Raw genomic sequence first — 26,896 nt, forward strand, 5'->3', positions numbered from 1 at the left:
TCCTGCTTCTCAGTGCATTCCACAAAGAGCTTATTCCTCTGCTGGTTACTGATTGATGGTTCTACTCTGTGTGCCCTTTAATTTTGCAATAAACCAACAAGGAGTTGAGACCACAAACTTAAAGAGAATTGACTTATTTATTTGACTGGATTCACTGGAGTAACAGGCAGATTTAGTCATTTCAGTGTGGTCCTGGGGAGGGCAGGAGGAGTCCATGAGCCCAAATGCTGTGTTGTAAATAACCAGACAGAGAAGAGCTTCCTTGTCCTCCCATTCCAAAGCAGCTGGCTGTTCATCTGCAGCCGTGATCCCTTTCTAGGCCTCGATCTGAACAGGAAATCTTCCACAAGACTTGCCCATAGCTCCAGGATTCTGAATTTAGTGGGACCTCAGATATGTGGGAATGGAAAGCCACTACCCACAGGTCCTGTGTTTCTGTTTTCAGAGGGCTTATCATGCCCCTTCAGCAATTGCCAGCATGCCTGCAAACCTGCCTGGGTTACCAGTCCTTCCAGGCCCGGCCTCTCAGCTGGATGATGTCAAGGACCAAGGACAAACCTCTGCCTCTCCACCTCCATTCTAGCTGTGTCTTCACTATAGATAGACCAGGGCCTCCATCACAAACACTGGCACTAATACACTTCAGGAATCAATTACCAAACATATGAAGAATCGACTGATTTTTTTTTCTTATTTAGTACCACCATCGTATGGTGTAACCAGTCAGAAAATGAATGCAAACATCATTTCAAGTCGGAAAACAAGAATGAACTTTTTGAATGGCTCACATGGATCCTAAGTAAACTAAAGACAGTCCTTTTTGGGTTTTTAAACACATAGATGCCCCTATCATTTATATTTAAGGAGGGCAGTGCACCCAGGGCTGTTCCCCATGGGTTGAAGTGGAGCTGGAAAGATACAGGCCCACATGGGATTCGCCCCGGCTGCGAGCTCCTCCTCCAGATCCCAGTGCTGTTTGTGGTTCCACCACATGTAACCAGCTAACTGCCTATCCTCGTTCTGCTCTCAGGTGGCAACCTTTCTTCTGAAACTCTTGTCATCACATGTTAGCAGAAGTGAAAATATTAGCAGAGAGGTTAGCGGCCAAGACAGAAATAGAATCCAGGAGTCTGTGTCTTTTCTTTCGCCATACCTGCTGGAGCATGGTTCCTCCCCGCACTGAAGACTCAGTGTTTCCAGCTCCACCAAACAGCATTCTAACAGTCGACTGGGTTCTTCTTGCTACTGAAAGTTTGTCTTATTCTTCACATTTTGTACAGTTTTCCTTTACATGTGATTTTGCTTTAAATCACATGGCACTTGGTCCATCCAATCTCAGCAAATGCCATGCTCTGAGGAAATTAATCCACAAATATCCATGAGGCTATGAGTGTTTGTGTCAAGAAGCTTTGATGTGGTAGAGTCAGCGTGCACTGGAGGTGAAGACAGACCTGGTTTGAATCTGGTTCTGCCACATGCTAGCTATTCCATCTCTGAAAATGGCTCAACTCCTCTGAGCCTCAGTTTCCTCATCTTCAAAACCAGGATAATAACATTTGCCTCACTGAAGTGTGAGGATGAAATGAACTAATGTTTGTAAAGCACTTGGTACAGGCTTGGATCCATAGGAAGCAGGCATTAGTCTCCTCCCTTCTCCCTTCCCGCCATTAGAATGGGGACAGGGAGGCAGAGACACATGAAATCTCAGAACATTTACACTGTAGGTAGAGAGGTAAGAATCACATACATGACACCGAGAAAAAAATCCTCGTCCTAAATTACTTGGGACCAATTGTCAAGTGAGAGCATTAGGAGCTGAGAGATGAGTTAGTTTCAGCTAGCATGGTGAGGAAAGACTTCATGGAAGAGGTGGCATTTGAACTGGTCCTGAAAGATGGAAGCTGGAAGAAGAGTAAAGGAGGACATTTCAGCCTTGGCGTGGGGCACTTGGCATGGGAATGAGAGCAAGAGTGAGTGAACCATGAGAAACACAGAGAAGAATGAGAATGTCACAAGCGTCAGTGTTCCCACTGGAAAAAATGGAAGTGGGTAGAATAATAAGTAAAAAGCTGATCGGTGTTAGGTACCTGCTAGGTATTAGGCACTGTCTTAAGTGCTTTCTATGCCAACTCATTTATCCTCACAACAAGTGTAATTGTTCTCTCATTATGCAGTTGAAGAAAGTGAGGCATAGAGAGATGAAGTCATCTACCCGAAATTCTACAGCTGGGTGGTTGAGGAGCTGAGATAGAAACCCAGGAGGTCTGACTCCAGAGCCCACCCTCCTAACACACAAGAGCTGTTTCCCTCAAGAGGCAGTGAGGATCAGCTAAGGCCACTCTGAGAACCTTCTGAAAAGTATAAAGCATCATACACATGTAAAGTGCTGTCATTACTTTTGTTAATGACGTTAGATGAGGGGGGAACAAAATAGAGAAATGAAAATGACGGAGGAAAAATGACAGGATAGCAATCTTGTGCAGTTACAGTTAGCAGCTCATGCCCTCACCATCCCCTCTAGCAATTCAGAGGCCTGACACAACCTCATGCTTCCTCTTGGGACAGTGCTCCAGGTGGCCATTCCCAAGCCACCAGAGTAGCTATTGGAGACTAAAAACCTATTTGTCATCTGGCATTGAGGCTTGTGACTTGAGTGTGATCTGCCCTTGGCGAGGACATCATTTTATGGGCCTGTAGCACATGATGGGGATTGGCTTATTAGTGACCACGATCAAGATCTCCACTCCAAGGGCATTGCCGTGAAAGGAGGCCCATCCTCACTCACCATGTAAATATTTAGCCATTTTAATGTATTTGTTCTGGGCCTATTCTTCTTCTGTCTCTTATGTTGACTCTGTTTAATTGTAGGTTTTTATTGTTTGTGGATATTGATGTCATTTATTTAAGTTTGGATATAGACAGATAGCTTCAGCTCCCAACCCCCCCCCTCCTTAAAACAACAGCAACAACAACAACGCTTTACACAGTATCCCTTCTTTGAGGATATCAAATAAATAGCTTTTGTTCAAAGGCTTCTCTGATGAGGTTGGTGTCTTGGAAATTTGTTCCTAGGCAGGTGTTTTGGCCTCCTTTTGAACAGGTTGTGAATGATCTTTGCTTTCATTTTATGCTACAGATTCACTTTGGAGATAGAATTGGATGCATGCACCCAGTTTCTGAGTTCAGAGAGCGCTGGAATGCCATTTGCCTGAGTGGCATAGAGATACTGAAGTCAGATTAGTGTTGGCTTGTCCTCCTTTGGAGGTTTTTCAGAGGCGGGGTGAGATCAGAGGCCTGTCTGGGCTTCAGCTCCTCCCCACTATAAGCCACTATAAGTTTGGCTGGGGCTAGAGAAAAGCAAAGTCGGTGTTTATCAGGCTGGACTCCCCCAAGAGCCGTATTTTCAGACCCCTGGGGAGCAAGTGACTCAACAGAACTATTTTCTTGGTCTCAAATGAGTCTAAGGAGGGGAAATCAGTCAGTAGTAGCCGCCTGTAATGGACTCATCACAAAGCTGTGTCTTTCTAACCATCCTTGCAAATCAAAAGTAGGGGAATCCCCAGAACCCAGGAGTACACGTGAATAGAAAGCACCATCAAGTAACAAAAACACCTAAAAAGGTCAGCAGAAACTCAGGGGGCTGTTGGAAATTCACCTCCCCTGCCTTTCTGTAGGGCTCAGTGGGCAGTAAGGGAGTGGGCTAGGACAACCAAACAAACCCAAGAGCGACTCGGCCACAAGAAATGTACAGTGCAGTGAAGGCTGGTAGGAAGGTTTCTTCCGCATTTTCGAACCTCAGAGTCATCCAGCAATTGGCCTTGTTCATTTCCAAGCCCCAGCTGGCCAGAGACCTATTTGATCCCATGCTAAGGGCAAAATCGCACGCGGTTGGGGAATGCACCATTTGAGGCCGCTGTGAACACGCTGTTGCAGTTCACCAATGGTGCATGTTATTTCCTGCAACAAGCTGAAGATCACTGACAGGATGTCGCCCAGGTTGGGTTGCAGGTGGAAACAGCACACCAGGCTGCTGTTTGTGGCCTCATTACAACTGTCACCCCATTTGAGACCCGGAACCAGCATGTGTTAACCTCAGCCCCATTGGAGCAGTGGAACAGCATGTTGATAGTGGAACCGGACCTTTCACACCTACGCAGTGGCTGCCACCCCAGGGTTTCCACCGCATCCCCTTGCATGTACACCCCTGGAGAAGTAGGCCAAAGAGAAAGCCACCCTACTGTGCTACAGTTTTCTTGTATCTTTATTTTGACCAAATGGCAGACACAGTTTTACTTCCGTTCATCTCCTCTGAACTCCATGGTCTAGACGATGGCTAACATGAGACAGAAGCAGTAGTGTTATCAACCTCTGTGTGATTGAGTGTGTGTGTGTGTGTGTGTGCGCACACACAAAGCTGTGGAGATTCATTTCTCTTCCTCCATCTCCATGGCCTCATACTGAGCCAGTATCTTCCTCAGGGACTCTCCTACTTTAGAGACTCTCCTCCTAGGCAATGTTTCTTGAACATTGCCTGTGAATTTCCACAGTGAAACCTACAAAAGAGATCTTTTCCTCCAGGTTCATATTAAGAGATGTGAATTTTTATCAGGATTTGAAAGTAGTCTCACCATAAATACAAAATTATTTGAAATTGTGTCTTTCATTCTTTTTTTTCCTTCTCTCTTCTTCAGCTACTACCAATTGGTTCTGTGTAAAATGGATTTCTTGAGGGTGGAGATAATGAGAATCAATGATAAGGTGGAATTTTAAGTATAACACTCATCCCGATGAGAACTGAAATGTATAGCATTTTTCATAGCAGCCTGCTACATTTACAGCCATAATATATTCATTTTCTTTATACCTTTTATGGACTTAACACTTTTTTTTTTTAAGATTTTATTTATTTATTCAACAGAGATAGAGACAGCCATCGAGAGAGGGAACACAAGCAGGGGGAGTGGGAGAGGAAGAAGCAGGCTCATAGCGGAGGAGCCTGATGTGGGGCTTGATCCCACAATGCCGGGATCATGCCCTGAGCCGAAGGCAGATGCTTAACCGCTGTGCCACCCAGGCGCCCCAACACTTTTTTTTTTTTTTTTTTTGACTCAACACTTTTTAGGTTCAGAGAAGGTAGGAGCATTTTCCAGGATTGCCCAGCAGGCTAGTGACAGAGCCAGAAATACGAGGCAGGATGCCTGATTCCCACAACAGTGTTTTCTTCAAGCCAAATTGAAGTTTGGTCCTTTTACCACAAATATTTTGAAAGGAAAATCCCCCACAGCCTTTCAGATTTTCCCAGAAAACAATTGTCATACAGACTTTCAAGCAGGCTGGAATACCAAAACCTTATCAGTTCTTTATTTTCGAACTGACAGTTGATATTCTCTGGGCTGAAGCTAAAGAAAAATGGTTATTTTTTCATAATGGAATGATTTATAATTTTCCAGACCTTGGCAAAATTAAGCCAGTGAATAGTAAAACCAGAACTGTGACTCTCAGACTCTAAAATATTTGGTCTGACTTTTCCTCACAACAAATACTGGATATGTCTTTTCAAAGCTGGAAGTGACAGGAAGGGGTTGGGATGGGGAGAGTCAGGGGAGAGGCATGTGTCTGTGAGTGTGGGCCTCTTGGCCTCTCCTAGGGGGACTCCTCTATTCCTGCACTGCACCCAGAGCTGCCCCTGCCCTCGTGCCCTCCCTCCCTCGTGCCCTCTCCTACTTTCTTTTGGGGGCAGGGGGTCGCCTCCCCATTTCCCTCTCACTCCCAGCTCCTGTACAGCAGAATGGGTTGGGGCAGACACCGTCATGGTTGGGAATCAAGAGGAGAGTACGGTGAAAACCACTCCAGGGCCTTTCTCCCAAGCCTTGGTGATGAAAGGACTCAATGAACCTTAACAATTCTCACAGGAAAATTCCGGCCTCTGTCTTCTTAAAAGCAGGACATTTAGCAACCCTTAATAGAGCCAGGATTAAAACCCAGAATTTCTGACTTATCCAAGGCCTGTGTTTAGATAGAAAGGCTCAATCACTGTGCTATCTGGCAATTAGGATCATTTTAGATACCAAAAATAACAGTATAAAAAAGTGCATCTTGGGCAGATAGACCATTTTTAATACAAAAAGAAGAAAAAATTAACTATGACTTCAGAACCTATGAAAAGCAGAGCCCTGTCATTTTGAGAGTGCTAGATTTGGTGGCGGGCAGGCAGCTTGTGAGCATAGGAAGGCCCCAGTTTCTCTCTCCATCGCTCGGATGATGCCCTTTCTCTGGCTGACCAGGTTATCTGGTGCACTGCCTGTTCACTTGAATAACCAGGAGTATTAGGACCATCTCTGCACCTAGCACTACAGGCCCAATTAAAGTGATTTTGAAACTTGTCTGATTCTCTGTGTTAGATTGTAGCAGGTTTCTGACAGGGAGTGGGTGGGAGGAGGAAGTGGGTGTTTTTATGGGCATAGAAATGCTCCAGAAGGGGCCTCACAATTCCTCTAGCCCAGCCTCCCCCTTAAACTCTTGTACATAGCCATGAGTTCCATGAAGAGCTTTAGATTCCAGGCCTTCTGTGGGCCTCGGAACTGACATGCCACATGCATCTGGGGCCACTGAAAACCACCAAAAAATTGGCAGAGTTCGACTCAGATTGCCTCAAATGCTTAGCTCTTTTGTAGAAGCCTCAGCTACTTACCTACTTGACTTATGGTTATTTCGTAGCAGCAGAGTCCAAAAGGACTCTTGTCACAAGATTGGGCTTGTAGCACTTTGATAATCTTCTAATTTCTGGATGTTGAACATAATGAACAAAGAAATCTATAGATCAAAATCTCTGGACCAGGACGTGCAGGCCTGGAGAAGTCCCCCATCCTAGCGTCTGAGCTGAGAGCTCCTCTCCCCTCTCGTCTGTCCACTGCTGCCTTAAGAGGAAGAGTCCCTCTTCTTATCTGAGCTGCTGACCTCAGGCGGGTGACTCTAGTTCACCTGGTGGAAAGTGGGACTTAGAAATTTTGCCTCTCACTTGCCCCCACAAAAAGTTGAATGAGAGCATGTGCCATATATTTAGGTCCTTAAAAAAATCTGACTTGTAAATATTGAGTTATTGTTTTGCTGACCATGAGTATTTCTTCTGCTGACCAAAGAGGGCCAGATATTCCATTCCAACCTATTCTGTCCCTGGCTTACCGTAAAGTCCTTCTTCTCTGTCACCTTCCAAGAGTCAAATAAAAGGAGCTTCTTCTGCCAAAGGCTGTGCCTTTAGATCTGACAGTTCTCCACCCTGATTTCACCCGGGCTGTCCCTTTTTCTCTTCTGTCTCCCATTTTCCAGTATTCACCATGGGGCTGGAATATACTAGTGGCTTCTGCTGGAGGCCCCAGCAGAAATACTTCCAATACTTCACTGTAGGGTGGATCAGACTAGACATATGATGGCCTCTAAGGTAGAAAGTGTTCTGGACCAGAGCAAGAAGGATAAGTAGGATGTGGGGGTGGAGTACAGCATAGATATAGTCTGGTCATAGCATAGCCAAAGAAAGAGATGGGTCAACTGAGGGCAAGTGGTCTACACTGGACACAGAGACTCATAGAGAGGCAGGCTTAATTGCCCAGTGGACTCTAGCTCCCCAACCCCCTGACACTTGGGGCGGGTGGTTCTAATCAGTTTATTCTGCTCCTACCTTCTTGTCTCCAGTTATTTGCTCTCTTAAACTATTTTTTTTATACTTAATGGGAATGAGTCATATTTCTGTTTGTGTATTAGTTGGCTTTTTCATCCACAGGACCCTGTCTTCTGACCAAAATGGCATTCCTTCCCATCCATCTGTCTTTTCAGTTCACCTGGTCTTTAACTGGTTCCTGTCTGTCCACTTTTTTTTCTCTAAGTCCTGTACTCTGTGAAAGCAGGGCTAACTGGGTTATTTATGAATATGTACCCTGAAGTTTCTTCTTTTTTAAAGAGCTTTATTGTGCCCTTGAAGTGAGCATAGACACTATACACAGAAAGGTTGAGTAGGATGCACTTAAAGAAAGCCAGATAATGCAAGAGAAAACTTGGAACCCAGGGACATGGTCTTTGGAGGGAGAAGTCTCACCCCAGTGTTGCCTTGGGAGAGGAGCACTAAAAATTAGACTCAAGGTCTATGTGGCATGACATGATAAGAGGGGCCATTTGCAAGTCAAGTGTACCTGAAGCATCCTACATCCCATAGGGCAGTACGGAGAAGCCCTGGGAGTAAGTGGTCTCTCTCTATATGGAGTTGAGTGGAGACAATAGTTACTTTATCTGACTTACAAAGCCTCCTCTTCCCAGTAGATGGATGGTGTTCTCCTTCCCGAAGAATAAACTTTAAGCTAGACTCCGTCTCCTCCTGGCTTCAGATGTCATCATGACCATTAAAACAAACAAACAAACAAAACCCAACATGTCTTCTCCTTAGTCCAAGAGTCCTATTCTGGCCTTTGGATTTGTAGTTAATGGAGGGTAGGTGTGGTGGGAGTGGTATGTTTTCAATAAGCCATACTTTTAGAGAAATGGCAAAAATAGTTGATGTCATTTCATTTAAATTGCCATCGCTTTTTGAACATATCAGCATTTGTTCTTTGTCAGCAATGGGCTATATGTTATACAAAAGGGAATCGGGTATGTTTTCTATCTAAAAAGGAAGGTACCAGTCTGCAAAGGATAACTAAAGACAACGATGAGTGGTAACATTTCAGCATTTAGCACTGGTCAGGCACTAATGCTAGAGATCTTATGTGCATTATCCAGTTTCATGAAACCCTGTGAGTTCAGTATTATCATACCAGAGAGAGATGAGACTTGCCTAATGTCATATAGCTAGTAAGTGGTGGAGCCCTGGATCTTAACTCTGGTCTGACTCCCAAGCACTCACCCTAACTGCTGCGCAAACTGCTTTCCCACAAAGAGAGCACCAAGCGTCAGAGGCCCCAATCTTTCCAATGGAGCAAAGTGGCACGGAAGCCCTTCTGAAGTGTCAGTCAGAATAAATTTTCAGAAACCAGGTAGTGTTAAGACTCTGTTTATGATGTGTTATAGTATTTTATAGGTTATTTTAAGGGTGTAGTTTTCAGGTCTCCAGAGGACAACAGATCTGTAGGGTTCTGCCCAAGCCGTGGTTATTTGTCAGCGATACTATTTGAAAATATTTCCATTCTATCATTTTGCCGAACACGGGTTTAAAAAACCACAACAGTTTAGTAAGATGGTGTGATTAGCAAAGCCCCGAGTTTAGTTGCTATGTGTCCTTCAGTGATTTGGCTTTCGGGTGCATAATACAAAGGGAGAGGATTATTAGCAAAACCACTCTTGCCCTTGGTGAGTGAAATGTCTTCTTCTTCACCTCATCTTCCATTGGAGGTAGAAATGGGGCTGAGAACCTTCTAAAAGGGACATCTGGAATTTGGTTTGAGGTTCTATAGGACATAACTTTATTAGTTCTATATAATACAACCATCATCTCAGGACAAGTTTCCATGAAGGACCAGCATAATAATAATAAAATTGAAGGGGGAAAATGATCTGAATATTTTAGTAAATGGCTCATCTCTTAACTTACAAGTTTCTAGAGAAGACATACAGAGCCTTTACCTCTTCATTTCCGCCTGTGTATATGGTGACAGGCCTTGCATGCTAAGTATTCAATACATTTTTTTCCATACTATCATTACCGTATCATTAGAGTTCTTTCATTTTTACCAAGCCGTCTTTTAGAAGAATCCTCTAATAAAGTGAACTTTCCTATTTTGATCTCTCAGAAGCTTCACATTTTAAAAACTAGGACAGACAGATACATTGTTTTGTTCACTGGTAAATAAAGCACATAGTATTTTCAGAGTAATACCAGTACATTATTGGCCTGCCTTTAAATGATTGCTACCTTTTTCTTATTGAGACTTTTGCACAAATTCCTAGCCATTGGATAAAACTTAAGAAGGACTAAGATTGGTAGAAATGATCAGATCCTGAAGTATATCCTAATGTAGAAAATTGTGGTTTAGTGTTCTCCTGTTAGATTCAATTGTCTGAAGCACATGGATTTTACTATATAATATATATATATATATATAATGTATATAGCATCGTTCTGAAGAAAATAACACCAATAACAATGGTTTCCATTTATTGACTATTTACTATGTGCCAGACATTATGTTAGGTGCCTCACATTGATTATCTCCGTTAATTCTCGTAACAGTTCTTTTTTTTTTATTTTTTTAAGATTTTATTTATTTATCTGACAGAGATAGAGACAGCCAGCGAGAGAGGGAACACAAGCAGGGGGAGTGGGAGAGGAAGAAGCAGGCTCCCAGTGGAAGAGCCTGATGTGGGGCTCAATCCCATAACGCCGGGATCACGCCCTGAGCCGAAGGCAGACGCTTAACCGCTGTGCCACCCAGGCACTCCCTCTCGTAACAGTTCTGTAAGATGGGTGTGATTTTTACCTATGAGCAAATGAAGCTACTTAACTCAAAAGTTAAGTAACTGTCCCAGGGTGCGCAGTGTCAGAGTCAGAATTCGAACCCGGTTTAATTAAACTCCAAAGCCCATGCCCTATGTTATAAAGAGAGAAATGAACGTAATTTTTATTCATACTCCTAACCATGAACATTTGTTCTTGAAAGAGCGGCTGTTATTCGACTCTGCAAAGCCATTGTAATTGAAGACACATGGCAGGTGATTCCTACCAGTCCAGATGAAAAGGAGCAATGCAGAAGAGTGAGAGTAAATGTGCAGATACTGAGCAGAGTGCTGGCAGGAGCTGACCATCACTTCAGAGTAGCTGGAGACTCATAAGCCTAGGTCACACACAGAGACCTTGCAAAGGTTGTCTTTGCTAATAGAGTGCGTCATTTCTTTGCCTGACCTTGCCAACATGCTCCCCTCTCAGCCCTCAATTAAGCCGCCGTTGGTAGAGGATTTATCACATGTGCCTGGTTCGTTCAAGAGACAGTGACAGAGGTATGGCTGAAAATAAAGGATAGAGACAGTTTCCATTTCTGTTCAAATTCGGGTGGCAGCAAAACCATAGCTGACCCTCGGGACAGACCAAGACATTCCAACTAGATGCTTATTCCAGATGCTAAGTGCCTAGTACCGTTTTCAGAAGGGACGTTTCCTCTGAGTGACCAAGATGCTCACAGTTTTCCACATGATGGGAACACCCAAACCTTGGGAAACCTTGGGTGTTAGTCAATGTAATGTTCCAGGAGAGAATCTGTATTTTATTCCTCCTTTGGGCTTTCAAACAATATAGTAAATTTTATAAATGAAGGTTTTTAAGGAAAAGAATAGTTTCTTGATTGAATCAAATGCCACGGTGTGGCAGTGGATCATAGGAATTTTAAGTGTTATGAACCGTATTTTGTATAGGTAGGATTATATTAATTTGTGTTTTAAATGCATAGTGAGACTGGAATGTTTTTGTTGGCATTCAACGAATCTCAAAGAACAGTGTTGTTCCTTTCCAGATGAATCTTATTACAGTTTCACAAATTTGGAAATAAAACTCTGACTCTGAGTTAATAAGGAAGAAGCCACAGGCATCCCAATTTTAAATTATTGCTTTTATTTAGCACTAGCAATATCTTGGGCTGTGGATATAATCCTAAAATTTGAAGTTTGATCAAATGTGTTCATATGCATCTTAATTCTCTGGTTAGCCTTCTATTATTTAGCTAATATGACAACACCTCTCAGTCCCAATTTACTCAGCATTTAGAAGGAACTGATTGGTGGTTTAAACTCTAAAAGAAGCCTGTTTCCCCTTTTCTGTGTTTTGAATGACTTATAGGTTTTGCCAGATATTCTGGCCTGCAGATAAAACTGATGAAAGTCAGAACTGGGGTTTTCCTACCTATGTGCTTATCAGTCCTCCCGTGAACCACAGTCTTTTCTTTTGAGAGCTCTAATAATTAATTTGGTCTCTTTCTTCTCCCTTCCCCCACCTTCTCCCTGTCTGTTCACAGGTTATCTTGACGAATCAAATTACAACGCATCTAAGCAGAGGCCTAGCTTCTCAGGCAGACCTGGTGTCTCCAGCTGATGATTTGTCCCTGTCTGAAGGTAAGGGATCTGTCCTAGAGGGGCCGAAACTTGACACTGACATATAGCCCCACCGCCTCTCCTCTCTGCCTCTCTGCCCCCTGTTGCGCTGGGAGACTGGGCTGAGAGGCCCTGGCCAGTGAACCCAGCTGGATCCTGGCAATTTAGGCTTAGCCGGCTTCCCTGCCATCTGATTCCTTGTATTTGGAGAGGCTCTTGCCCTGTCTCTATAGGCCAGCTTCCTTTTCCATCTGAGTGAGTCACCCTCACAGACACCCATTACCTCCACCTTGAAGCCTGTCACACCTCCATAGGCTGATTTGGGGTCCTTCGGATAAGGGCTGGCCAACTGCTAAGTGACTTGATTTTTGAGACCGATGCTCACAGGTTGGCTTTACTGGTGGTCCCATAGCAACTCAGCCTTTTGTTTGTGCTGGGTGTTTCTGGACTGGCTTAAAGTGTACAGCCGTGTCGCGTGCTGGAGGTGTGGCATTCCCGACCAGCTTTACAGAAGAGTTAAGAGAAACTCTCCACGTTGGTAAATCTGCAAAATTTTCTTCACCCTCCCATGCTAGCAAAGGTCAGGTTGGCTATGGTTTGCGTAGCTAGGGGAATTACGCCACTGAGCCAGTGGGTGGTTTCTAGCTTTATTGAAAGTTCTTATGTGACATTTCTGAGTTCTGCTAGCTGTGGGCTGGATAAATGTGCGTAGCTGTGACAGACCCCTCTGCACTTCCATTTTCTGAGAAGTGTTCATGAGTGAGCAGATGGGACTTGTACGCCTAGAAAGGCTTCTGACTGCCCAGGTGGTCTTCCATGGATTGCCCACAGTTCACGGACTCAAAAATCGGAAGGACCACAGCCCTGCTTCTTGGTGGTGTTTTTCAGAGAGAAAAACTACTTATTCATAAAAATTGTATAATGCTCTGTGTCCCCTATTTCCACATTCAGTGATACGTCACCCCTCCCATCATCACCTGAACTGAAAACCCAAATCTTTACTATTCCTTCCTCCCTGCACTCCTATCATCCAGGCTTCTTGGTTCTTCTTTCCAAATATATTCTTCCTGGGGCGCCTGGGTGGCTCAGTCGTTAAGCGTCTGCCTTCGGCTCAGGGCATGATCTTGGTGTTCTGGGATTGAGCCCCGCATCAGGCTCCTCCGCTAGGAGCCTGCTCCTTCCTCTCCCACTGCCCCTGCTTGTGTTCCCTCTCTCGCTGGCTGTCTCTATCTCTGTCAAATAAATAAATCAAATCTTTAAAAAAAAAAAAAAACACAAATATATTCTTCCTCTGCCCCCTCTTCTTTGTAATTAAAAAATAATATCTATGGATATTACACATTTTTTAAATAGGCTTCACGCCCAGTGTGGGGCTTGAATTCAAGACACTGAAATCAAGAGTGGCATGCTCTACCGACTGAGCCAGCCAGGTGCCTCCTCTTTGTGATTTGTATTGTGATCAGCTGACTTATTAAACTCACAGTTGGATTATTTTTATAAATTCCAAAATGGCCTTCCCAACTCCAGCCTCTCTACCATCTTCATCCTGCCACCACCAAATGAAACTCTCCGGATCTGGCTTCGTTTTACTTGTCACCTCCTACTCAAAAGTCTGGGAACCGTAGGAGCCCATTTTCTGAGAATGGGCTAAGATCAATAAGCTGCTTTTAAAATATTCAGGAATTTGTGATTTGTCAGCCTGAAATCACCCAGGGTAGAAATATTTACACCATGAGAATCTACACATGCTAAAAATCAGGATTTTTTTTTTTCTTTTCTTTTGTGTGGATCAGTTTCCAAAACACCACTAGAGACAGTGCTTCCTCACTCCTCACAGTCTGCCCTGTCCTTCCCGTTCCCCTTGGTTCTTGCCAATGCCTTGTGGGAAGCTCCCACATCAAGCATGCCGACTTTCTGCCTGCCACTTCCCACTCCTACCCCATGCTGCTGCAGAGACAGCTCGTCCTATCTAGAATAGCATTTCCCTTTTTTACTTCTACTGCTTCCTTTCTTCCCAAATCCTCCGACTCAAGCAAGGTTTATTTAAAGACCACTGCTTCCCACAAAACCTCCTTGTTTGTTCCAGTCTGCACTGGTCTTGCTCCCTCTTCCTCCTCCGTGGCCCTTCTACCTGCTCTGCTTTATAAAGAAAAGGTCCAGGAAAATTAACTTAACTTTTCATGGTTTCCTGACTAGATTGGCAGATTTTTTTAAGGGCACAGGCTAGCTTGTATTCTTTTTGTATCCTGAGTGAGTAGCAAAGTTCTAGGCACAAAGTAGGCAGTAAATAAATGCTAAATGGATACCATAGTAAATACTTTGTAAACAGTAGCTGTGAGATTCACTTTTTAAAAATTGGTGTAATTATTTCATGCACACATACACACACACTCATTTATTCAGCTTTGAGGAGGAAAAAAATGTCTTATTTCCTTATTTAAAAACCAATAAATAATAGCACTTTGCTTTGTCTTGGCTTCCTGGCTTATCTTAAGCAAAGAAGAGGAACAGAACAAATACAGAGGAAATTGTTTTGGGGCTCCAGTGTAACCGCTTCCAGAAAATGGTTAAGTTGTATTCATGACAAGGGGAGACTTATCAGCTCATCCTTAGATAACTTTTTTAAATTATGAAATCCTAGGGAGAATGGAAACAGTTGATTTTTCTAGATCTTTCCTTTGTATAGCTGAGCAGATAAAGAAGCTATAGAAATATTTTTCCTGAAGTCTATAATGAAGTTCCTTACCAGTGAACTAAAATGGACAATTTTCTTAAAGCATTTATACCTATTCAGATACATTGCAATGATTGTTAATGCCACTGTGGTTAATACATATAAATTACTTTGTTGTTTTCAGAATCCATTGTATCAACTTTGCTATTGTGTTATTAGCCCTGTGACCTTGGGCAGGTCTTTCAATGACTTTGAGCCTTAGGTGTTTTTTTTCTATAAAATGACAGGTTGGAAATATAAGATTGCTGAAGTCTTTTCTCACTCTACCATTGTGAGGTCATGATATGGGTCCGAAAATCAGGAGCATTCGCTTGTTGATGGGGTTTTAAAATTCTGATTTATAGAGTGGGGTGAACGGCCTTGCATTTTCCTAGATTAAGCATGGTAGAAAGGATCTTCAGGAGTCTTAGCACTGATACTTCGGCACACCTGCAAGAGCCTCCTTGCCCCACATTTTCTCCTCACTCTGTAAACCATTCTGGTCTTGTCTGTCTCTTGCTCTCTCTGCCTCTTTCCCACACGGGCGTATACACAAGAAGACACGTGTGCAAACCAGTGAGAGTGAGAAACACACTGATGGGGTGAGCTCCAGGTCCACCCTGTCGTGTAATAGATTTCAGCTGCAGAGCAGAGGGCACAGCTTAAACAGTGCTCCCTTGAAAACAGTTGTGGGGTGAGAACAAGCGGCCAAGAGCAGCCAGCAATAAAATGATCTGAGTTGACCTAAGGGAAATACCCAGCAGGGGCCAATTCAGGGAAATGAAGTCCCTTCTGCTCTGATGCAGAGCAGGGAATACAAGTGACCTGGCCCAACGGAGAGATCTCTTCCACCCCAGCGGATCCTGTACTATTAATATCTGCCAGCTGCAGGCCCAGAGCTTCCCCCTGCTGAGATCAAAAGAGCCCCTATCTTAGCTGGAACAAGGTCATCTTCACAGAGCTGTAAAAGTGAGCTCTGGCTGGCTGCAGGGACCTCTTTGGGGGAGGAGAAGTCAGGGGATGGGGAGGTGCTCTCTCACGCTCCTTTAATCTCGGCTGACCAGCTGTTGCCCTCCCAGTGTTTGTAAAGTTGAGAGTTCTTTGTTTTTGTGTTGCTAGTTTTTTTTTTTTTTTTTTTTTCCTTATTAAAGTTTATGGCTGGGTTGTTGCTTGGATGATGTAGGCCATGTTCACTGCTTGGGTCCATGGTCTGATTCCCTTCATCGGAGTTTCATTCCACTGTTGGATTATCCAGCTCCCAGGTAGGAGAGCCAAAGAAGAGAGAAGTGGACTGCAGAGGTCAAGGACTTCCTCCACATTGCTCCTGCCCCATAGTTTTGTGCCTTGTGAAGGAATCAGAGGGCAAATAGAATTTTCCCTATTTCGTTGAAATAACTTCTCATAGTTGCAGTGTGCTTGTCAGTTTTCAGCCTGCTCTCACAAACATTATTTCATTTAGTGGGGAGAATGGAACCTTCAAGACTTATGCAAATTGACCAAAATTCACTGCCCTGTGAACCTAAGGGCAGAAATCCAGATTTCTGGTTTTAGAATCTACATTGTTCTTGACCAGGCACTGTGAATCAAAGTATTTTCTTCTTTAGTTTTTAGTTTTGTTGACAGAAACTCAGGCAACTAGATTATTACAAAGTTGAGTGACTGGTTATTGACTAGGTTGCTGTGACTGTTCTGTGGCCAAGGACATGTTCCTTAGATGCCCTTGCCAATTCTTCCTGGTGGTCATAGAAAATACTGAGGATGACTGAATCTCAGTCCTAGGGAATATCTCTTTTCCCCGTAGCGATCAGTAGAGAAAGGATCTAACAGTCCAGCTGGCCTAAGGCTCCATACCCTGTTCTGAAGTCACCTGGGATTTGGGCAGAAGGACTGGCTGGGCTTCTGTCCACACAAGCACAGTTGGTAGGTGAGGCTGACGTATGGTGACAGTGGGCCCTGTGCAAGATTGAAGCTCTGCTCAACCTACACCATTGGCTTTCTCTCCTCTGATGATTTAATGGAATAGCAGTCACTTCAGTGTGGCGACATGGCCCATTTCAGGAGCCCCAGATGGCTTCATGGAAAGGAAGACATTATTAGGCTGCCATCCTGGCATTTCCAGCACCTGCCATGTTAGTCTCCTTTTATCTGCATTAATAGTTTTTGATAGATAATAGCACTCAAAAACTAAAAATTAAAAGTGCATGGATGGGTAAAGGAAAGAACACAAGAGAAAAAGCAGTACTTACTAGAACCACGGGTGCTTTCTAGTTTTAGTAGTGGAAGCCTTTCTATTCCAGTTGAATTGATGGCTGATTTCATGTGCAAGAGAAAGTATTTTGGGATTCATACTCCTTAACAAACCATCCCTGCAAAAAGCTGGAGTCCATTTGAAAGATTATATGCAAGTGCATGGCTGGTGTCTCTTTTAAAATAAATTCAACAAGCAAGAGCAGCTCGGAATGGTGGGGGCGAATCAGGGACTCATGGTTGTGAAGAAAGCAGACTTCAAAGTGTGGTATGAATTTTCAAGTTTTATTTCCACTCTTGCTTTCCAGCTGGATCTGCTCTGGATTTACTGCAGGATGTTTGAAATTGTGGCTCCCTGCTAATCTCAGACAGTTGCTATGATCAATGGTTTCTTTCATTTCCGATAAAAAACACTGGTGTTTCTGCTTAAATTGTGTGTACTTTCAGCTTTATTATTGTAGTTGTAATTTATTGTCCAGCATTACCCAAATTTGTAATCCATTAACCACAGACTTTGGGGTGGGTTGGTCAAGTTAGCAGAGCTCTCTCCCCACTTTAGCTCCAAGGCCCTCCACAGCCCAGTCCAAAACTAAAAATGTCTGATGGTTTGTGTAGGACCATGTACAAGTGAGAATGGGTGCAACAACTTTAAAAATCCACCTCTCAGGGGTATGGTGCAGGTTGCTATAATTATTGCTTTGAAAACATAAAGTGTCACCACGTGACAATGAGGTTAATGTTAACAACTGTGATCAGCATTGTTGACCTTAACATCTCTATAGTATTTTTAAATGTCCTAAAATGATGAATCATTTAAACCACCTCAAACAACTGAAGCATGAAGGAGAGAAGGGAATTGCTCAAAGGCCACACAATAAGTGAGAAGTGGTAGTGCCAGGAACAGAAGTTAGAGCCCCTCCTGTGAATTTCTAGATTTGGCTACGGCTGCCTCTTAGGAGTTTTGGATAAAAATGTTTAAGTGCCCTGGTGACCTTTCGATTTCTAATTCCAAAGTCACGGACATATACCAACACATAACCTCACATGCTTCCATTCACAAGGGGCACATGCCTACCCATGCTCCACCCTCCCTAGTTTTCCAGAATCCATGGCACTTAGCTGGGTGTATATCACTTCCAGCAACTGTTCAGATGCCGTGAAAGGCCTAATTTATAGAAAAAGATTAAAAGCCCCCAAACCCTGTGTTGTTTAGCTAAAGAAAACGAACTTCTTATTATGTGAGGTAGGGGCAGCTAGAGTTGAGAGAGGGTGGGCAGAGTCTACAAGAGTCTGACAAGCTGTAAATCTCAAAAGGGAGAGGAACTTGTTGAAGATGTCCAGCAGGGAGACCAGGGGGTAATAGGATCAAGGCAGAGGGACCAACAGGAGAAAGGGAACATTGAAGTCAGCCACCAGGAAGTATTTCTTGGTCAGGAGCTCTGTTTTGCTAGCAGTAGTTTGCCAGAGAGAGACACATTTGAAGCATGAGGTGCATTACGATCAAATGAGACGAGAGAGAGCTTTCTTGGGGGTCAGTCTTTGAGGTGGTTCGTGGGAGGCCTGGGCTAGATGTTTTGAAAGTATTTTCCTCTTACCCTCAGACTTCTTCACTACTTAGGATTTACTGGCTAATTTCCTAGATCTGCACATGTTCCTGTTAACATCTCAGCATCACAAAGACAGAAGGGACGAGAATACCAAAGCCAGTTTTGTCAATTGTTTCAACTACAGAGATGACGGGGCCAAAAGCCCAAGAATGGGATGCCAAGAGGGGGTGTGATCCCAGAGGGCTTCAAGTCAGAAGGATTTTCTGAGACAAGATCCATGTTTACCATCATCAAAGAGAATTCAATACCAAATATGAGAGGCCTCTAGGTCAGAGATCATAAAGAAGGGATGAATGGCTGGTTTCTAGGAGTGGTGCCCAGAGAATAACTTGGTTTGCATTGTAATGTGGCATGAAAAACTTTCAGAATGCATTTGTGATGTTTACTAGGATTTGGGGAGGATTATAACAAGGTCTGGCAAGGTGGTTTAGCCCAAGGACAGTCCCGCTGAGCTCTGACCTAGGCTCAGATCTCTCTGAAGGCTTTGCTTTTCCTCATTTTTCTGATAAGCCGCTAAATAAATTCTAGTTGGATTAAGCTGCACTTCATTCAGTCATACTGACATTTCCTATGCAATAGCTGCATTCCTGCATATATTAGCATAGTTTTAGAGCTATGGCCCCTCCAAAAAAAAACTTTTTGGCTAGTTGAAGAGACTTTCAAGTTCCTTCCAGCCGACGATTTTATGAGTTGTGGAGCCCCTACTATATGCACTATGTTAATGTTATAGGAAATCCAGAAATGAGCAAGGTATGGTCCTTGCCCACAAGATATTTACAGTGTAGATTGAGCATAGTTCTAAAGGAGAATATTATTAGGTCAAATGTGGGTGGTGCTTTCAGACAAGATGGTATGCACCAAAGCCTCCAGGATTTAGGAAGAAGAGCACATCTCTTTCAGCAGAGGGGAATCTGAATGGTCCAGGGAGGAAGATGTAAGAGACAGCCCTTGAGGGATAGATAGGATTTCAACAGGCAAAGAAGAGTAGAGATCAGGAAAATCTATGAACTAAGGCATTAAGTTCAAAATGGGCCATGTCCTGCCCTTATCTTTTGTCCTTCTCCCCCTTTCTGTTCTAGCCTCATAGCCCACTCTCCTGTTTCTCAAATTCACCAAAGTGTTTCTACTTCTGGGCTTTTGCATTTTTTTTTTTAAGATTTTATTTATTTATTTGACACAGAGAGAGATAGCCAGCGAGAGAGGGAACACAAGCAGGGGGAGTGGGAGAGGAAGAAGCAGGCTCCCCGCGGAGGAGCCCGATGTGGGACTCGATCCCAGGAACCTGAGATCACGCCCCGGGCCGAAGGCAGATGCCTAATGACTGAGCCACCCAGGCGCCCCTGGGCTTTTGCATTTGTTATTCCTACTGACTGGAGCACTTGTCCAGATCTCTCCTTGGCCTCCTCTCTCACTACATTCAGTACTGCTCAAGCCTCATCTTCTGAGAGACGTCTTTCTTCACCTCTCTAAGATGGGGCCCCTACCCCATCCCATCCTCTTCTGCCCCCCAAGCCTGCTTTATTTTTCTTCATTGCCCTTATCACTACCTGATTCATATTATAAATTTGTCTATGGGTTCACTGTCTGCCTCCTTTGCTTTCATATAATCTCCTCAAGGGCAGGGACTTTGTCTTGATCACTCCTGTATTCTGTAGTTCCTGGAGAGTACCCAAGAAATATGGGATCTGTATTGTAGGGAAATGCAGGAAGAGGGCGAAGGAGCCTCATTTGCCTGGGGTGGTCACTTACAACAAATCTAGAAATAGATTGGGGCCAGACTTTGAATGCCAGACTGAATTTAGATTTTATGCTAAAGTGATCATAACTATACATCCTCAAGACTATCTAGATGAGATGTATAGGATGGTTTAGGGATATGGAGATTAGAAGTAGGGAGACAATGAACTCATCAAATATTTAGGGAAATGGGGCATCCATTTTGTACCAGGAACTATACTTAGTGCTAAGAATATAGAGATGGAAGAATGACATTCTAGACAGAGGATATGTCGTTATCAAAGATATGATGGGAAGGGCATGGTCATTGGAGGAACTGCAGTAATTCCTTATGGCTGGGAGTGCAGGGGGATGTATGAGAAATGCAAGGGATGAGACTTGAGAAGTAGGCATGTGGATCATGGACATCTGGCATGCCATATTAGGGAGTTTATGATTTTTCCTGAAGCCCCCGTGAGAAGAATGTGAGGATAATCCATTGGCAACACATCATTTCCTTGATCAACATGATTGATGAGGCTTATTTGACTGGCTAGGAATGTTTCTCTTTCCTCCCTTACAGTTCCATGTGCATCCCTTACAAAGCCACATGCTCAATCAAAGAAGATGGATGATCTCCCCAGATAGAATAGGGCTGTTCTTTAGTTAAGGTTATGTAGTGGTTGTGTTTCCACACCAGAAAATTTATTCCAGTGGTTCTCAAACTTCAGCATGCATCAGAATCACCAGGTGAGGGTGTAGGGGTGTGGGGGTGTGGTTATTAATGTACACATTGCTGGGCTCCCACTCCCAGAGTTTCATTCAGTTGTGGGAGGGGCCAGATAATTTGCATTTCTAACAGGTTCTCAGGAGTTGTTGATACTGCTGGTTTAGGGACCACACTTTGAGAACCACTCTTTATTCAGTGAATCTCTTATCTGTGTTAGGCACCAAGAATACCAAGATGAATGTGTCTCCATCTGAGCTCTCCAGGACACTATCTTAAGAGAGGAGATAGGCATGTTAGAAGGACTTAGGTAGCCATTTGCCTTTATTGGGTCACCAGGCTTTGTCTCAGGTCTGTGATAGTGTAGTTACTAGACTGTTCAGGGCCCTTTGGTAGCAAGAAACAAAGACGCTCGTGTTTGCTTACAAAAAGTTAGGATTATTAATAACAATACCTAACAGTATGGACCACATATTGTATGTCTTGCATTGTACATCCATTGTGGCATTAACACAACAACCCTCTGAGGCAGATGGTAATCATTACCCTATTTTATAGATAAACAGAGGCTTAGAAAGCAGCACAATTACTGACAGAGCCAGGATTCTAACCCAAAAATCTGGCTCCAGAACTTACATTTTTTTCCACTAGGTTCTTCTCTAAGGATATATGGCTATGTGCAAATAGGAACTAAAATATGGCCTGATTACATAGGTATTGGAAACAGGTCATTCTCTTCATTTTTCTGATCCCTACCTAAGCTTTCCACGGCACTGGCCCTTGACCTTATGATCTGATTGGTCCAATTTACCTTTTCACACCTGGTAATTCTGCAGATGAGTGGTCTTTTGGGCCTGTCACCCATGGCTGAGAAGTCATATGAACATGGCGAGTACACCTATCTTTTCATTGAGATGCATAGATAAGGGGCACTTTTCCCTTAACAGGTTATGCATGAAGGGCAGATTCCTCTACCCCCACATAGCCTCTAATTCAAGAATTTTGTCCAACTAAGCAGATATCATTATAAGTTTACTTATAAACCCAGAGATATGTATACCTCTGTCAATCCCATCAGTCACATCCATTCTCAGAATCCTCTCCTTCTTGATCAACTTTTTGGTATTACTTACCTATTGCTTGTCCATGCCTTTGAGCCAATACACTGGTTAAAAAACACCAGTAACATTTGAAAATATTTTTTTCCAGTCCCAGATAACCATCTGATTCCTCTTCAATTTTCTTTATACCTACAGTCAACCCTTGAGTTTTTCTTCAGGGATGAGAGAGGTCTCTTCTATTTATCTGGAATCTACTACATATTCTAAATAATTATTATCTGATGACACATGAAGCCTAAGCTTACCTGTGTACAAGTTACCTCCTATTCAGGGACATGTGACCAGCATATTAGCACGGACTATAGGATATAGTGGTCATCAGAATATAGTGGCCATAATTTACCGCTGTTTAAGACAAGATCAGATGTCTTTTCTTGTCATACCCAAGATGGCAGCTGGGTAACAGAAAAATGTGCCGTGGAGAACTCCATATCTATAAGTTCCATCCTTTCTACAATTTATGATATGCTGGAACAAAAGCATAAGCAGTAGATCCAAGGCCTAACGAGAGAGACCCTCGTGGCTCCCTCAGGGACCAAACTGGAACAAAGGAAAATAGCTTGTGCTTTGACATGATGATAGGAATTCAGGTAAATTAGGAAAAAAAAAATCTAATCTGTGATCATTAGAAGGTAAACTCCTTGAGGATAGGAATCTTTCTCTTTTGTCCACTACTGGATTATCAGAGCCTACAATACTGCCTTGTATAGTAGTTACTCAATAAATACTTGATGACTGAATGAGGCACCTACAGCTGCAAATTGCGGGCAAAGAATTATTTAAAGCTTTAGATATGTATTTACCTTAAAGAAGCATGAAACCACTACTGTGGTTTTTCTCATCAGACATGATCATATATGCTTTAAAATTCCTCCAAAATGCAATCAGCTTTAGCTATGTACCTGCACTAACTGTGTGTGATAAATAACATTAAGCGGTGCAGGGAAAGTGTCAAAAGGGAAAGAACAGGAGCCTAATAACTCTGCGTTTGGAGGGGAAATCTCCCCCATTTACACCAGCATGGAAACTGAAGCCGTTGAGTCTGATATATAATATGGATATTTATTAGGGGCCTACTATCTACTAGGTCCTGTGCTCGGCAGAAGCTACAGTCCTTGCTCTTTGCGAAGCTCACAGGAGGGAGGAAGTGTGATGGACGGGGAAGCAGAGTGTGCTGTGATGGCTCTGGGTGGAGGATATAGCTGGGAAGCACACAGGAGTCCTGGTTTGGGGACGGGAGTTCTCTAGGAAGGCTTTCCAGTGAGGAGACCCTTGAGCTGTCTCCTGAAGGGTCAGTAGCAGTTCCCAAGAGGAGAATGAGAATGGGAAGGTGCTCCTGGCCTCGAGAAAAGCCTCTGTAATGGGCTAGAGGCAGGGCGCCACAGGAGACCTGTGGGAGGAGTGCGAGGGCTGGCATGGAAGACGTAGGTCCATCTGTCGAGATAGGCGGGGCCAGGTTGTGGAAGGTGCTCTTCATCGTGCTGCTCACTTGGAGTTCTTTCCTGAAGCTGAGGGGAGCCACTGAAACAGGCACGAGACAGGATGATTTTGTGGTTCAAAGAAATTTCTCAGGGAGTGATGGACAGGTTAGAGGGAATGGGGATGAAACTAGAGAGCTTGGGTTTTGATTTCTTTGAGGGGAATCACTTTTGAGTGGAAAACAGCCTTAAATTTCTCAAGGTATTGGGAACTTTATAATAAGCTTTAACCATTCTAAAGTCTGAGTGGCCAGGTCTAGCTTTTCCCACTCAAAAACCTGAGAGAGATTTCTTTGGTGCATTCAGGCACCCGAGTAGTATCAGGTGAGCCTTCCCTTTATCAAGGCACCTTATAGTTAGAAGTGGCTTATCTGGGGCGCCTGGGTGGCACAGTCGTTAAAATGTCTGCCTTTGGCTCAGGGCGTGATCCCAGCGTTCTGGAATCGAGCCCCACATCAGGCTCCTCCGCTGGGAGCCTGCTTCTTCCTCTCCCACTCCCCCTGCTTGTGTTCCCTCTCTCGCTGGCTGTCTCTCTCTGTCAAATAAATAAATAAAATCTTAAAAAAAAAAAAAAAAGAAGTGGCTTATCTGTAATTCTTTGCTAGGTGGTGAGAGAAAATAGCAAATGATTTAAAGGGCCCTATGGAAATTAGTATATGTTTTGTGTCCTTTTTTGCTAGTGAGAATAATGAATGTCCAGTATGTGTCGGACATTGTACTGAGCATGAAAATTCTCAACAGCTTTGTGGGGTTCAATTATAACCTCCATTTCAGAAACAAAGAAACTGAAGTGTGGAGCATTTATATAAGCTGCTGATGGTCAGCTAACTAGTGATTATTCGCTGGGATTCGAACCCAGACAGTCTGGTTCCACAGTCTGTGCTCTTGACCAGTACATTATACTCAGTTCTTCAAGGTGATCCTACAAGCACCTCACTGAGCTTATGATCACATATTTCCGCCTGCCACTGCCAGAGTTGAGAGGGTCCCACACTAAGCGCTATGATAACTGTGGCCATTTCTTTGTAGATGCCCTGAAGTCTCTTTACAGACAGACATTAGAGAAGAGGTGTTTTTAAACAGTAGACAGGGCACTGCCTTTGGAATGAGGAGACCTGTGTTCAGGGGCCAGCTCTGCCACAAACTGTCTGTGTTACTTTGAGCAAGTCACTTAACTTCTCTGGGCCGCGGTTCCCTCGGCCACTTACGTAGGGTGTCGCATGAGGTGATGTCTTGTGAAGTTCACTTCTTCAAGGCAAACGATATTTTCTTTTTTAAGTTTCAGACAAGCTTCTCTGTTTCTCCTTTAAAGATGAACAAAGCAAACCCCAGGCTGGACCAAACCCTCTATGAGCATTTTGGCACATCCCTTTGTCACTGCTGCTATTACACTGCTTGTGCAGAGCAGCAATCTTCACATGTTTTTGAATCCACAACCCAATTGTTTTTGAGCACACTGCCCAAAATATGTAAAACTGCTATCTGTAAAATATAGAGCTACTATGCTATTAGGTTATATAAAACACACTAGAAATAGAGGTTTTAAAAAAACGAAATCGATTCTAATTATTTTTTCCCCACATCCCAGTGAGTCATCATATGTATGCCTGCCACTGATGTCATGGGGACAGTTCAAATTTCTCCCTTCCTTGTTTTCATTGCAAAGCTCTTTACTGTCCCAAAAAGAATGAGACTGAGCCCAAAACTTGAGCATTGGCTCCATTCTTTCAGTTGTTCATCCATTCACATATGAAGCATCTATCATGTAAAGCTTGCTGGGTGCTCGGGGGTAGCAAGAACAATATCAGGCTTGGCCTCTGCCCCCTAGAACATAAAGGCTAATTCTAATTTTTGTCAGCCTTATCTGGAATCCTAGAATTCCTGCATACTGTAATGAAGCCAAACCTTACATCTGAACGGGTTGTATGTGTTACACTACAGTGCATAGGACCGGGAAAAGATAAGAAAAGAAGGCAAGGCCAGAATATGAGGTCCACACACATGAGACAGTTCAAGTCACACTGAGCACAGCACTTAGTGAGTTGCCGGGATGAGGGCAGCAGATTTTAAATGTCTGGGGCACTCATGGAAAGGAGAGGCTATCACGATCTTTTGGTGGCGTGGACCACCATCTTAGGATATTAGAACACAACGAAGATGGACTCCCTGACTGGTCTGTCCTGAATCACAATGTAGGTAGGGCCCTATATATCAGCCAACAGACAACCTCCATCGCTCATGAAGGTACAGGCTGAGAATCAGCCGCATGTTTCACTGAGAACTCGCCAGCCTGGCCAAGGTAGTTCTGTGTAGCTTAGCACCTGTGGTGGGTGACTGTTTTTCTTGGCCAGTTGTTTCATGAGCACCAAATCAGATAAACTGTGCTTGGTTCCTATGCTCACTCCAGACACAAACAATTAAGCACATCCTGCTAGAATAGTCATGTTAGGGAACCTGGCCTTCCTGTGCTGATCATCTGGTTTTCCTGCCCCTCAGGGTCAGAGTTTGGAGAAGCTGCTGAGGCAAACTTGAGAAAGCTGTTAACCCTTAAAAGGGGGTTAGCTGTTCACCAAATATATTCAAAAATGGTTTGCAGCCAAAGCCTTACCCTGTATGGCAGTTTTCAATGATTATCAAAATCATGATTTCATTAATTTTACCCTCTGTTCAGCGCTGCCTTAGAGAAGTCAGAGATGCAACTGATGGATTCTTTCCTGGTTTGATAACCAAGTTGCACTCTCAGGTTGAGGCAGTCACCTTGTACTTCGTTTATTCATCTGTGAACTGGGGTTTAAAGTTGCCCATGCATCGGTGAAATTCACAAATGAAACCTCATTTAGTTGGTTTTAAATTTTGTGAGAAATCACTTTCCTTCATGAGAATGCACAAATCAGCTGAGACTAGCATGACTGATTCCAGAAGTAGCCCAAGCTGAATAGATCTCTGAAGGAGTCCTCCGAAATGGGTACACATGACCCAGCCTGGCCTTTGCCCAGCTAGCTTCGGGAACCACTGAGGGCATGGAGGAACTATGATCTTGGTATTTTGCCCTACAGATAAACATTCTTGCAATTCTAAGTGTAGGTGGAATTTGTGATAAGCGTGTATTGGGGAATCTTTGAAAACATGTAAGTTAGTAATGCTATCTCTTTGGGAAGATGTACATCCTTAAAGACTGAAATGAGATTACGGGGCAAGGGCCTGGTGGAGAAAGAGCTAGGAGTGTA

The 26,896-nt window shown here is 43.6% G+C and overlaps 1 protein-coding gene across 11 annotated transcripts in view; it reads left to right on the plus strand.

Moving 5' to 3' along the window:
• Positions 1-26,896, plus strand: part of RAD51B (RAD51 paralog B) — a 695,021-nt gene that overhangs the window by 393,290 nt on the left and 274,835 nt on the right. For all 11 annotated transcript variants that reach the window (XM_087856049.1, XM_087856053.1, XM_087856047.1 and 8 more), the window contains one exon: positions 11,985-12,081. In XM_087856049.1, coding sequence (XP_087712175.1) covers positions 11,985-12,081 — 97 coding nt within the window. The remainder of the gene's footprint in view (positions 1-11,984; positions 12,082-26,896) is intronic.

The sequence above is a fragment of the Ursus americanus genome, chromosome 26, assembly GCF_024610735.1.
Source record: "Ursus americanus isolate L20-20 chromosome 26, mUrsAme1.1.p, whole genome shotgun sequence".
NCBI lineage: Eukaryota > Metazoa > Chordata > Mammalia > Carnivora > Ursidae > Ursus > Ursus americanus.